Raw genomic sequence first — 11,658 nt, forward strand, 5'->3', positions numbered from 1 at the left:
GAACTCTCTGCCTGACTCTTTCCCCTGGAATTGTTGTTGTTGTTAAGTGCTGTTGAGTCAATTCTGACCCATAGTGACCCTGTATAGGGTTTCCGAGGAGCAGCTGGTGAGCTTGAATCGCCAACCTTGCAGTTCAAATGGCTTTGCAGTCTGGCGCATTAACCCACAGCTCTAGGGAATGTAATTAGGCATTTTAAAAATGCCATATGAATGTAAACTGATGATGAGGTGAGAATCTTACGTTTTTCTTCTAAACTTTTCCTTGGTCTTGAGCTATATTCGTGATTTCTTGATTAATAAATCCTCAGAGTAAAAATTTTAAACAAACTGTGCTAAACTAACAGAAGACTTTATATAACTGTCAAATTTTAATTCAATATCATTTTTCCTGATTTAGCATTTCCGTGGTATTTTTCATGCTGTAACATTTCACATTTACATTTTTTACTTTATTCTGGCATGCAGCCTATATTATTGATATATTTTCAGGAGGCTTCAAAAACTGGCAGAAAAATTCCAATATCTTTTAAATCCATTTTCCACAATTTTTCTGAAGCTCCCTCACATCTTGAAATGATTATTACTTTTATTTTATATATAAATTTTGTCAAGCTAGTCTGTAAAGCTCACAGCTTTCTGGTAATCCTGGCAGACTGCGGCTTTTCCAACTCATTCTATGAGAATTTCTGGGTTTCCCAGGAGAAGATTGAAGCTGCCGCTGGAGTTTCCTCTCTAATTTTCTGATTGTCTTCCTCCTCTTCCCAGACTTGGAGGCCTCCTTTTCCTCACTGTCTAGTCAACTGAAAGTTTCAAGGGAATGAAAAATATCTCTCAAGGTAGTAACCACTATTCTAAAATGTAGTCATTAATACATGTGAATCATGACATATTAAAACAGTTGTTTCAAAATGAACTTACACGTCCTTCTTGAATTTCTCCATTGTTATTGCATGCCCATCATCTTTTAGATCTTCATTTGTAGTACAAAGACCCAAGGTTTTTAGAGCTGTAAGAGTCAGAAGAAATGAAAATTTATGAAGTGAGAATTATTTTCAGTTTAGGAACGTTATGGAATAACCATAAACTACTATCTCCGTTTCTAGATGACACTGACCTTCTTTATACTGCACAAATGATATGGTGCCTTGATTTGAGGAGTCTATCATCTCAAACATGGCCACGATGTTAGTGGAATCCATAAAGAAAGGAAAAGTCACCCCTGTGACTTGGGCTATTCTCAGTCTTTCCAATGTAGCTATTAGATAATCTCTTGGCTTTTCTGAAAAATAGTTCCAGTTCTTTCTATGAAATTTAAAATATGTCATAATGCAAATAGTCATTTAACAGTTATTAAACACATTACTGAGGGAGGTTAATGCTTCTGGCTTCAGTTGATGGTGATGGAGAAAAAACATTGGTTAAGGGTAAGATTGCATAGACTATTAATATAATTGCTACCAATAAGTTATACTTGAATTCTATTTTCCCACAGACTTTTTGAAGGCCCCACCCCAACCCCGGGATACTTGTAAAAAGAGGAATCGACGAAAATTATGTTCACAACAATGTCAAGAAAGACTAGTTGTTGAGGCTGCTTACGTAGAACCAGACATTTCATGGTTCTTGGTTTCTTGGTTTCATGGGGCACCCCCGTTAATGGGTCTAATAATGAGTTCAGTGCTCCTTTTCTACTCTTAGCCTGTTTTGTAGTATTTGGGATCTTAAAAGCTTGCAAGCAGCTCACCAAGGTCTCTCTTCACTTGGAGCAACAGAGGAAGAAGGAAAGTCAAAACTAGGATGAGGAGATGGACTGTGTGACTAACTGCCTCCTACTCAAAGCAATCTATAGTAAAACAGCATCCCAATCCAAATTCTACCATCATTCTTTAAAAAGATGGAAAAATTGATCACTTACTTTTTATGGAAAGGAAAGAGACCTCAGATAAGCAAAGTACTGCTTAATAAGAACAAAGTTGGATGCCTCTTACTTCCTAATCTCAAAATGTACTACACAGCCACAGTGATCAAAACAACCTGGTACTGGTACAAGTAAAGCTCCATAGATCAGTGGAACAGAATTGAGAATCCAGAAGTAAATCCATTCACATACAGTCAACTGACCTTTGACAAAGGATCAAAACACATTAAATGGAGAAGACAGTCTCTTCAACAAATGGCCCAGGCCAAACTAGAAATCCATTTGTAGAAGAATGAAATAAGACCTGTATTTCACACCATGTACAAAAACAAACTCAACATGGATTAAAGACCTGAATGTAAAATCTAGAACTAGAAAGATCAGTGAAAACAGGGACAAACTTAGGGACTCTAATACATGGCATAAGTACACTGTCAAACGTTACAAAAAAATATCACAAACAGTAGAAAACAAATGACTAGGGCCTCCTAAAAATTAGACACATATGTGGATCAAAAGGTTTTCCTCAAAGAGTAAAAGGAGCCCAGACTGGGAAAAAATTTTTTGCAATGACTTATCAGACAAGTGACTAATTTCTAAAATGTGTAGAAACCTACACCTCTGGTAGCGTAGTGGTTACGAATCAGGCTGCTAATCTCATGGTCAGCAGTTTGAAACTACCAGCTCTTCCTAGGGAGAAAGATGAGGCTTTCTGCTCCCGTAAAGATTTACAGCGTCAGAAACCCTGTACAGGGTCGCTGTGAGTCAGTACCTGAGACTCCATGGCACATAACAACAACAACAACAAACAACACCTCTAGAAGAAAAAGACAGCCCAATTGAAAAAAGGTCACAGGACATGAACAGACACTTTTCTAAGGAAGACATTCAGGCAGCCAACAAACATATGAAGACTTGTTGATGATCATTAGTCACTAGAGATATACAAATCAAAACAACAATGAGATATCTCAAACCAGCATTAATAGCAAAGTTCAAAAAATAAAACAATGAATGTTGGTGAGGGTGTACAGGAACTAGGGACCCTCCTACATTGCCGACGGAACTATAAAAAGGTTCAACCTTTGTGGAAAACAGTATGGTGTTTCCTCAGAAAGTTGGAAATAGAAACAGCCAGCAATCCCGCTACTTGGTATATATCCATAAGAAATAAGAGCCAGGACACAAGCAGATCTATGCACATTGATGTTCATCACAACACTATTCATGGTAGGACAAAGATGGAGACAGCTTGAGTGCCTATCAAGGGAAGAATGGATAAACTTTGGTGGATACACACAATGGAATACTGTGCAATGTAGAAGAATAACTACTAAACTGGGAAACCCCTCATAATATGGATTAACCTTGAGGACATTATGCCAAGTGAAATTAGTCAATCAGAAAAGGACAAATATTGTATGAGACCACTATTTTAAAAATTCCAAAAAAGAGTTTTCATACTAAAAGAAACATTATTTGATGGTTGCCAAGGGTGGAGGGAAGGGGGAGTAATTCATTGACTAGGTTAAATACTTGTTAACTACAGTGCCAGAGAAGGCAATACACAAGAAGTGAGAGGGCAATGTACAAGAAGAGGGAGGTTGGCTTCTAGAAGAATGATGAAGGCAAGCGAAGATACAGGGAGTCACGCAAGGACTAAAGGGGATAAAGTAAATAGTGATATATACATAACCTTTATTTTATTTTGTTTTGTTAGTAACTTTGAGTTTTGTTCCACATCTTTTTCATTCTATCTGGGAACTTCTGATGTGATCCCCTTCAGAACTGTTGGTAATGGTAGTCGGGTACCATTCTTCTGGTCTCAGAGCTGTGGAGACTGATGTTTACACATTCCATTAGTTTGTTGATTCCAGCATTCTATGGGTAGATCCATGGTAAGTCACAGGCTGAATGGGTATGGGAGGACGAGTGGGAGTATACCCACAAATATATAAGAGTTTGAAAGAGGATATTTGTACATGGGTGTCTACCTTTGCTGCAATCTCAGCTGTGAATTCAGTGAGCAAATGATGAGACGTTTTTAGAGATTATCAAACTTCTTAAGGCAATGAGTTGCTGGGGCTGGGGGCTCAGGACCATAGTCTCAGGGGACACCATGGTCAACTGGCATAACATAATCCACAAAGACAATGCTCTACATGCTGCATGGTGAATAGTGTCTGGGCTCTTAGAAGCTCATGAGTGGCCATCTAAGGTCCAGCCCGACTACCATTACCAACAGCTCTGAAGGGGATCACATTAGAAGTTCCTAAGTAGAATGAGAAAAAATGTGGAACAAAACTCAAAATTACTAAAATAAATAAAACAGAAATCTGGGCTTACTGGTTAGCAAGAGATTGAAGGAAACTGAGACTATGGTACTGGACCACCCTTCAGGTCTGGAAAGGAGCTCACCTTTGTGGCCCAATTTGCAGCCAAGCAGTAGATAGGCTTCTAGGGAGGACAACACCACTAGCAAGGTCTGCTCACCATGGTATGACCAATCATCCAAAATCAAAAGGGCAACACTGGCCTAAGGACAACGACAACGTTGAGAAGGGATGGGAAGGAGGTGGGATGGAAATAAGCACAGGGAGGAAGTGGGATAGCTGCTGGGGCGTGGAGGGGATTCATTGAGATGAAACACAGTGTGTGATTTGTTCAATGTAAAACTGATGATTCATGATCTTGTCTGTAAATCTTCAGTGAATTCACAATAAAAAGATTTTTCAAAAAAAGAAAACTGCCTCTTTTACCAATATTACTCTTCCTGATTTAGCATTTAGTTGGTATTTTTCATGCTACATCTCAAATCTCCATTTGAGAAGAACTAGATGGTGCCCAGCTACAATTAATCAACATTTTAGTGAAAGGTTCTATTGAAGAATACTGATAGAAAGGAAGAACATGCAGAGCAGAATTTCAAATTCTTAGGGTCTTCAGATTTTCTGCAACTATGGGCTAGATGAACCCCTGAATATGTTGCCCTGAGATAACCTTTAAACCTAAACTAAAATATTCTTTGAAGACTTCTTAGAACCAAACAAAAGTTTAGGCTTAACTAGTCAAGAACGTCTACTTTGAGCATTGAGCTCTTTTAAGATCTAAATAGAATCAACTGACAACAACAACTCAGAAGAGGAGATTAAGAAAGGAAAGGGGGAGTGAGTTCACCTGAACAGGGGAGAAGCAACTCAGAAAATGAGTGTGGGAAGGAATGCATAACCTAAATTGTACATGTAGAAATGGTTAAATTGAGTGTGTGTTTTGCTGTGTATGTTCTCAATAACAACAACAAAATTATATATATGAAAAAAGATTACACCCAAGAAAACCTTATGGAACAATTGTACTCTGTAACAAATGGGGTCACCATGAGCTGGCATGGACTAGGGGAGGCAACAGGAAACTCCATATGGAAGGAGCTTGCCAGACCTTTCTTCTGGAACCACCGGGTGTGTTCAACCACCAACCTTTAGATAAGGTCAGTTGCCTACACTACAGAAGGTGATTTAAAATACAATCATCATCAAAAAAAAAATTACAATCATCACTGTGGCAGAACTTTTTATCACACATTACAAAAAAATTACAGAATGGTTCAGACGTGTAAAAAATGTCAGGAAAAGCTATCTTCTTAAAACCAACTGTCTAGTCTATCAACTGTTTACTTCCTTTGTTGTTCAGTGCCATTGAGTTGGTTCCCAATCAGTTTCTGAGGTTAGCTTCATGTTTCTCCAGCAGAGCCACTGGTGGGCCTGAAACCTCTCCCCTTTGGTTTGCAGTCCAGTGCTTATGCTGCAGAGCTACAGTGCTCCCTGACTTCCCTTGTTATTGCTGATTAGTGCCATCGCATGGGTTTCGACTCATAGCGTTTCCAAGGAGTGACTGGTGGGTTTGAACCTCTGACCTTGAGGTTCAAACCGACCTTGCGGTCCAGTGCTTATCCTACAGCGCCATACCATTAACAACTCTTCAAAGGTAGGGATAATGTTATATAGCACGACTAACAGCCCCCATTTAAACTAGGTGTCCGCTAAATCCTTTCAGCCCCATTTCATCCTTACTCCTCCCTTACCCCCACACCTCACCCTATGGAAAAATAATCAATAAACTTCTTACAGAAAAACTAAGGTCAGAATGACCCAAGGACACCTGAACCCGTAGCTAAAAACACCAGCGTATCTGCACAAACAGTATTAAGGGTATATTGGTGGGTTTACTCCCACTTACAGCATAGGGTCTACTGGAATTTTCCACCCCAGGTGACAAGACAAATCTGTTTTAACCACTCTGGTTTGTTTTAACCACTCTGGTTTTTTGCATAAAACCCTGTTCCCCTGCGCACTTCAGGGTCAGAGTGATTTGGGCTTTAGCTGACACTCTGGCCGCCTGCAATAAACTTTGCTCTTTAAGATTTTCCAGTTGATTCTTTCCGACTCCCGCTACCGCAACAATAACAGTGGGAGCATCTATAAGGCATAAGGATAGTTGATGTATTATTCTTTTAATAAAGAATTAAGAACATCCCACGTTCCTATGATGTGGTGTTCCAGGATAATGCACTGGACCGCAAGGTCGGTTTGACCCACAAGGTCGGGGTTCAAACCGCCAGCCGCTCCTCAGAAACCCTAGAGAGGGCCACTATGAGTTGGAATCGACGCCATAACACTTAACAACAACTACATTCCTAAGAAATCGGTACTGTTATTACTCCGACTTTCCAGAAGAAGGCTAAAGTTCAGGGTCTTCACTAAGGGGTGCAAGCAGGAGCCTCTGCCCAAGTCGCACCACACGGGGCTTGTGATTGGCACAAAGAGTCATTCAATTTGTGTAACTGAGTCAGTTAGCAGAAGAGCTCAATTGCCCGAGGGGTAGAAGAATGTTTGAGGGCTCCAGGTGGGCATTTTCGGGAGAGTCCAGGGCACGGAGGGATAACTACCGTGTAGGGAGATGGGTGGACACAAAACCAAGTGGTAGGGGAGACCCTTACCCGGCCGGAAAAAGAGGAGTGCGCTGGTGAGCAGGTTCAACAACTCCATGATCTTATATTTTTCCAAATAGTCCCTGGCCTCGCGTTCCCGGCTGCGGCTGGGCTCCATTGCTCCGCGTAGTGTTGTTGCTAGGAGACCGGGCCGCTGCGCTGCAGTTTCCGTGCCTGCGGCTGGGCCCCACCCGGGGCGGTTACGTGACGCGCCTGCTGGCCGCAGCGACCTAAATTCGAAGTTCTACGCCTCCCCGTGGAGGGGAAACGCAGAGCACTTGCGAGCCAGAGAAGGCGGGGCTTTACCTGCCGGCCTAGCCTCCAACCCTGCCTGAGGGCTGGGCCTGATGGTCCTTTCCTGTTTCTGTCTCTAGCACCTAACTCAATACGTAGCTCAGTACTGGTTGGGTTCAGTACTTGTTGGTCCAGTGAATGAGACCTCTCGAACACAGGAAAAACTAATAAAAGCAGGGGTTTGTGTAATTCGGAAGTTGTCCATGGGAGAGACCTAAGCAGCATCTTTGGTGTACACAGCCTGCAGGCATGGTGCGGGCAAAGTGGCAGAGAAGCATCAGCCCAAATGGCCAGATTGTGGGGCAGGAAGCCTGAATGGCTGGATCCTGAGCTCCAGCGTTTCAGTTTGATGTTGCTTCATTAGACTGCAGTTTTGAGGGCAGCAAGGAGTCCACGTGACACATGGTAAAAGTTAACCCAAAGGGCGGTGGATTGGCACTCACCAGTAGGTTTAGGGAGACAATTAGCTTCCATGTAGATGCACAGCCTTGGAAAGTCTATGGGGGCAGTTCTACTCCGTCTTGTGGAATTGCTGTGAGTTTCAGTTGAATCCTCAACAGAGGGCAGGTCATTTTGCCATACTGTGGCAGTTTGTGTGTTGTGATGCTGGAAGCTAACGGTATTTTAAATACCAACAGGGTCTCCCAGTGTGGATAGAGTTCAGAGAAGCTTCCAGATTAAAACAGACCAGGAAGAAGGAGAAGCAGAGCACTTTAGAAAGATTAGCCACTGAAAACCTTTTGAATAGCAGCGGAAGTTGTCTTATAGCAGTGCCAGAAGATGAGCCACTTCTGTTGGAAGGCACTCAGAATACAATTGGGGAAGAACTGCCTTCTCAAAATAGAGTTGACCTTAATGACTTGGATGCAGCAAAGCTTTCCGGAACTTCATTTGCCGATGTGGCAACTCAGCATTAAAAGAATCAGCGGCAACCATGCATGAAAAATCAGAATGTGAAATGTACAAAGTATGACTCTAGGAAAATTGGAAATCTTCAAAAGTAAAAGGCAACCCAAAAATAAAAGTACAATGTCCTAGGGATTGGTAAGCTGAAATTGACTGCTATTGGCCTTCTGAATCCGACAGTCATATGATTTACTATGCTGGGAACTACAAACTGAAGAGGAATGGTGTCACATTCATCATCAAAAAGAGCATTTCAGAGTGGCGCCCGGTTGGGCGCACCATAGCGGCTGAACACAGGCCCAAGTCATCCAAGAACCTGTTGCACATGAAGTTCATGCAAAGGGGACTAGACTCCGAAACCAGGAAGCAGCTGAAGAAGAAGAAAATAAAATTATCAGTGAAGAGAATGGGTACTTGGATTTGCCAGAGCTGAAAGAGAAGGAGACCATCAAAGTCGAAGAGCAGAGCTTTGGGTTATGCGGAGACCTTCTCTACAGAAGAATATTGTCCTGAGGATTTAACCCTGAGGATGAGAAATTAATGCTTCAGATGAACTCTTAAGAACAAAGCTGAAGAAGATGATGAAACAGTGGAACTTGATGTTTCCGATGAAGAAATGGCTAGAAGGTATGAAAACCTGGTGGGGACAATTGGAAATAAGTTTTCCAAGAAAAGAGATCGCGCCAATTATGAAGAAGATGAAAATGGGAACATGAATAAGACCAAGACAAAGAAGGTGTTCTTAAAACCCCAAGATTAAAAAGGCTTTGTGAAAGATAGCTGCACATTTTGGAACTTAACTCCGATGGTTTCTCTGTAGTTTTTGATATGATAATGTGTATTTGTAACTAAGTGTGTAATTTTGGAAAATGCTGTCCCTAAAACAGATGTGTGATGGATGTTATACATCCTTTGCTTAATGGTGTTCATCAAGAAGGGATTTTCTACCCTTGATCTTCATAGTTACATGGTGATTTCCTACAGACCTTTTGACCTTGAATTTTTAAAATATTTTCTATGGTCCCTGACCTTCAGTAAATTAATATTATTGTTTAAAAAAAATAAAACAAGAGCATTTCAGGATTTATATATTTTTTAAAAGACATAATTTATTTGATTTTTGTTGAGAATATATACAGCAGTTGCTACATGTACAAGTCAGTAACACTGATTACATTCTTGTGTGCAACCATTCAAACTCTTTTTCTTAGTTGTTCCTCACCCATGAACACAAATTCGCCATCCCCTGAGACTCCTATCTAATCTTTTGGCCACTATTGTTGATTTGATCCCAAATATATACATCTCAAGATCTATCTTGTAGTACAGTGCTGTCTGTGATAGAATAATATCCAAATGCCTATAAGGAAGACCAGTTAATACAACTATTATTCAAATTTATTCACCAACCACTAAAGATGATGAAATTAAAGAATTCTACCAACTTCAGCCTGAAATTGATCAACCATATAATCAAGATGCATTGATAATTACTTGTGATTAGAATGCAAATGTTGGAAACAAAGAGAAAGGCTTGGTAGTTGGAAAATAGGACCTTGGTAATAGAAATGATGCTGGAGATTGTATGATAAAATTTTGCAAGACCAACAACTCATTCATTGTAAATGCGTTTTTTCAACAGCATAAATGGCGACTTTACATATGGACCTCACAAGATGGAGAACACAGAAATCAAATTGACTACATTTATGGTAAGAAACAATGGAGAAGCTGAATATCACCAACCAAATCAAGGCCAGGGGCCAACTGTGGAACAGACCATCAATTACTCATATGCAAGTTCAAGTTGAAATTGAAGCCCATTAAAACAAGTCCACAAACACCAAGATATGACCTTGAGTGTATCCTACTTGAATTTAGAGACCATCTCAAGAACAAATTTAATGCATTAGACACTAATGCACTAGATCAAAGGTGTTGTGGGATGACATCAAGAATATCATACAGGAAGAAAGCAAAGGGTCATTAAAAAGATGGGAAAGAAACAAAAGACCAAAACAGATGTCAGAAGAGACTGAAACTTGCTCTTGAATACAGAGCAGCTAAAGTGAACAGAAGAAATGAGAAAGTAAAAGAGCTGAACAGAAAATTTCAAAGTACACCCCAAAAAGACAAAAATATTACAATGAAATGTGCAAAGAACAAGAGTCAGAAAATCAGAAGGGAAGAACACACTGAGCATTTCTCATGCTGAAAGATTCAAGCCTAAAAAAATTCAAGCCTCATATTGCAATATTGAAGGATTCTGTGGGCAAAACATCAATTCCAGGTGCCTTGTTTCAAGAAAGTAAGGCGGCACAGGAGGCACTCACTCATCTCTGCCAAGAAATTTGGAAGACAACTATCTGGCCAATTGATTGCAAGAGATCAGTATTTGTGCCCATTCCAAAAAGAGGTGACCCAAAGGAATGCGGAAATCATCAGACAATCTCTTTGATAACCCATGTAAGTAAAGTTTTACTAAAGGTAATACAGAAATGGCTGCAAGCATACATTGGCAGAGAACTTCCAGAGGTTCAAGCTGGATTCAGAAAAGGACGTGGAAGGAGGGATATCATTGCTGATGTCAAATGGATCTTGATTGAAAGCAGAGAATATCAGAAAGATGTTCACCTGTGCTTTATTGACTTAGCAAAGGCTTTTGATTATGTGGATCATGACAGGCTATGGACAACATTGCAAAGTATGAGGATTCCGGAGCTCTTATGTGCTCATGAGGAATCTGTACCTGGACCAAGAGGCAGTTGTTCAAAAGAACATGGGAACACTGAATGGTTTAAAATTAAGAAAGGTGTGCGACAAGGTTGTATTCTTTCACCATACTTATTTAACCTGTATGCTGAGCAAATAATCTGAGAAGATAGGTCATATGACGAAAAACGTTGCATCGGGATTGGAGGAAGACTCATTAACAACCTGCGATATGCAGATGATACAACCTTGTTTGCTGAAAGTGAAGAGGACTTAAAACATTTACTGATGAAGATCAAAGAGAACAGCCTTCGGTATGCATTACATCTCAATGTAAAGAAAACAAAAATCCTCACCACTGGACCAATAAACAACATTCTTATCAATGGAGAAAAGATTGAAGTTGTCAAGGACTTCATTCTTCTTGGATCAACTATCAGCAGCAGCAGTCAAGAGATCAAAGACATATTGCATTAGGTAAATCTGCTGCACAAGACCTTTTAAAGTGTTGAAGATCAAAGATGTCAGCTTGAGAACTAAGGTGCTCCTGACCCAAGCCATGGTATTTTCAATAACTTCATATGCATGTGAAAGCTGGACAGTGAATAAGGAAGATCATAGAAGAATTGATGCCTTTGAGTTATGGTGTTGGAGGAGAATATTGAAAGTGCCATGGGCTGCCAAAAGAATCAATAGATCCATTTTGGAAGAAGTGCAGCCAGAGTGCTCCTTGGAGGCCAAGATGACCAAACTTCATCTCTCATGCTTTGGACATATTGTCAGGAGGGAACAGTCGCTGGAGAAGGATATCATGTTTGGTAAGGTAGAGTCAGAGAAACAG

The 11,658-nt window shown here is 40.5% G+C and overlaps 1 protein-coding gene and 1 pseudogene across 1 annotated transcript; one reads left to right on the plus strand and one right to left on the minus strand.

Moving 5' to 3' along the window:
- Positions 1-914: 914 nt before the first annotated feature.
- On the minus strand, positions 915-7,023 carry LOC102828342 (EF-hand calcium-binding domain-containing protein 10-like). The gene is made up of 3 exons (XM_006834406.1): positions 6,915-7,023; positions 1,115-1,279; positions 915-1,006 (listed from the first exon to the last, which is right to left on the minus strand). Exons 1-3 carry the CDS (start codon positions 7,021-7,023, stop codon positions 915-917), a joined length of 366 nt encoding a protein of 121 aa, XP_006834469.1.
- A 578-nt stretch (positions 7,024-7,601) lies between these two features.
- On the plus strand, positions 7,602-8,865 carry LOC102828720 (annotated as a pseudogene).
- Positions 8,866-11,658: the final 2,793 nt, after the last annotated feature.

The sequence above is a fragment of the Chrysochloris asiatica genome, unplaced genomic scaffold (genome assembly GCF_000296735.1).
Source record: "Chrysochloris asiatica unplaced genomic scaffold, ChrAsi1.0 scaffold00010, whole genome shotgun sequence".
Taxonomy (NCBI): Eukaryota; Metazoa; Chordata; class Mammalia; order Afrosoricida; family Chrysochloridae; genus Chrysochloris; species Chrysochloris asiatica.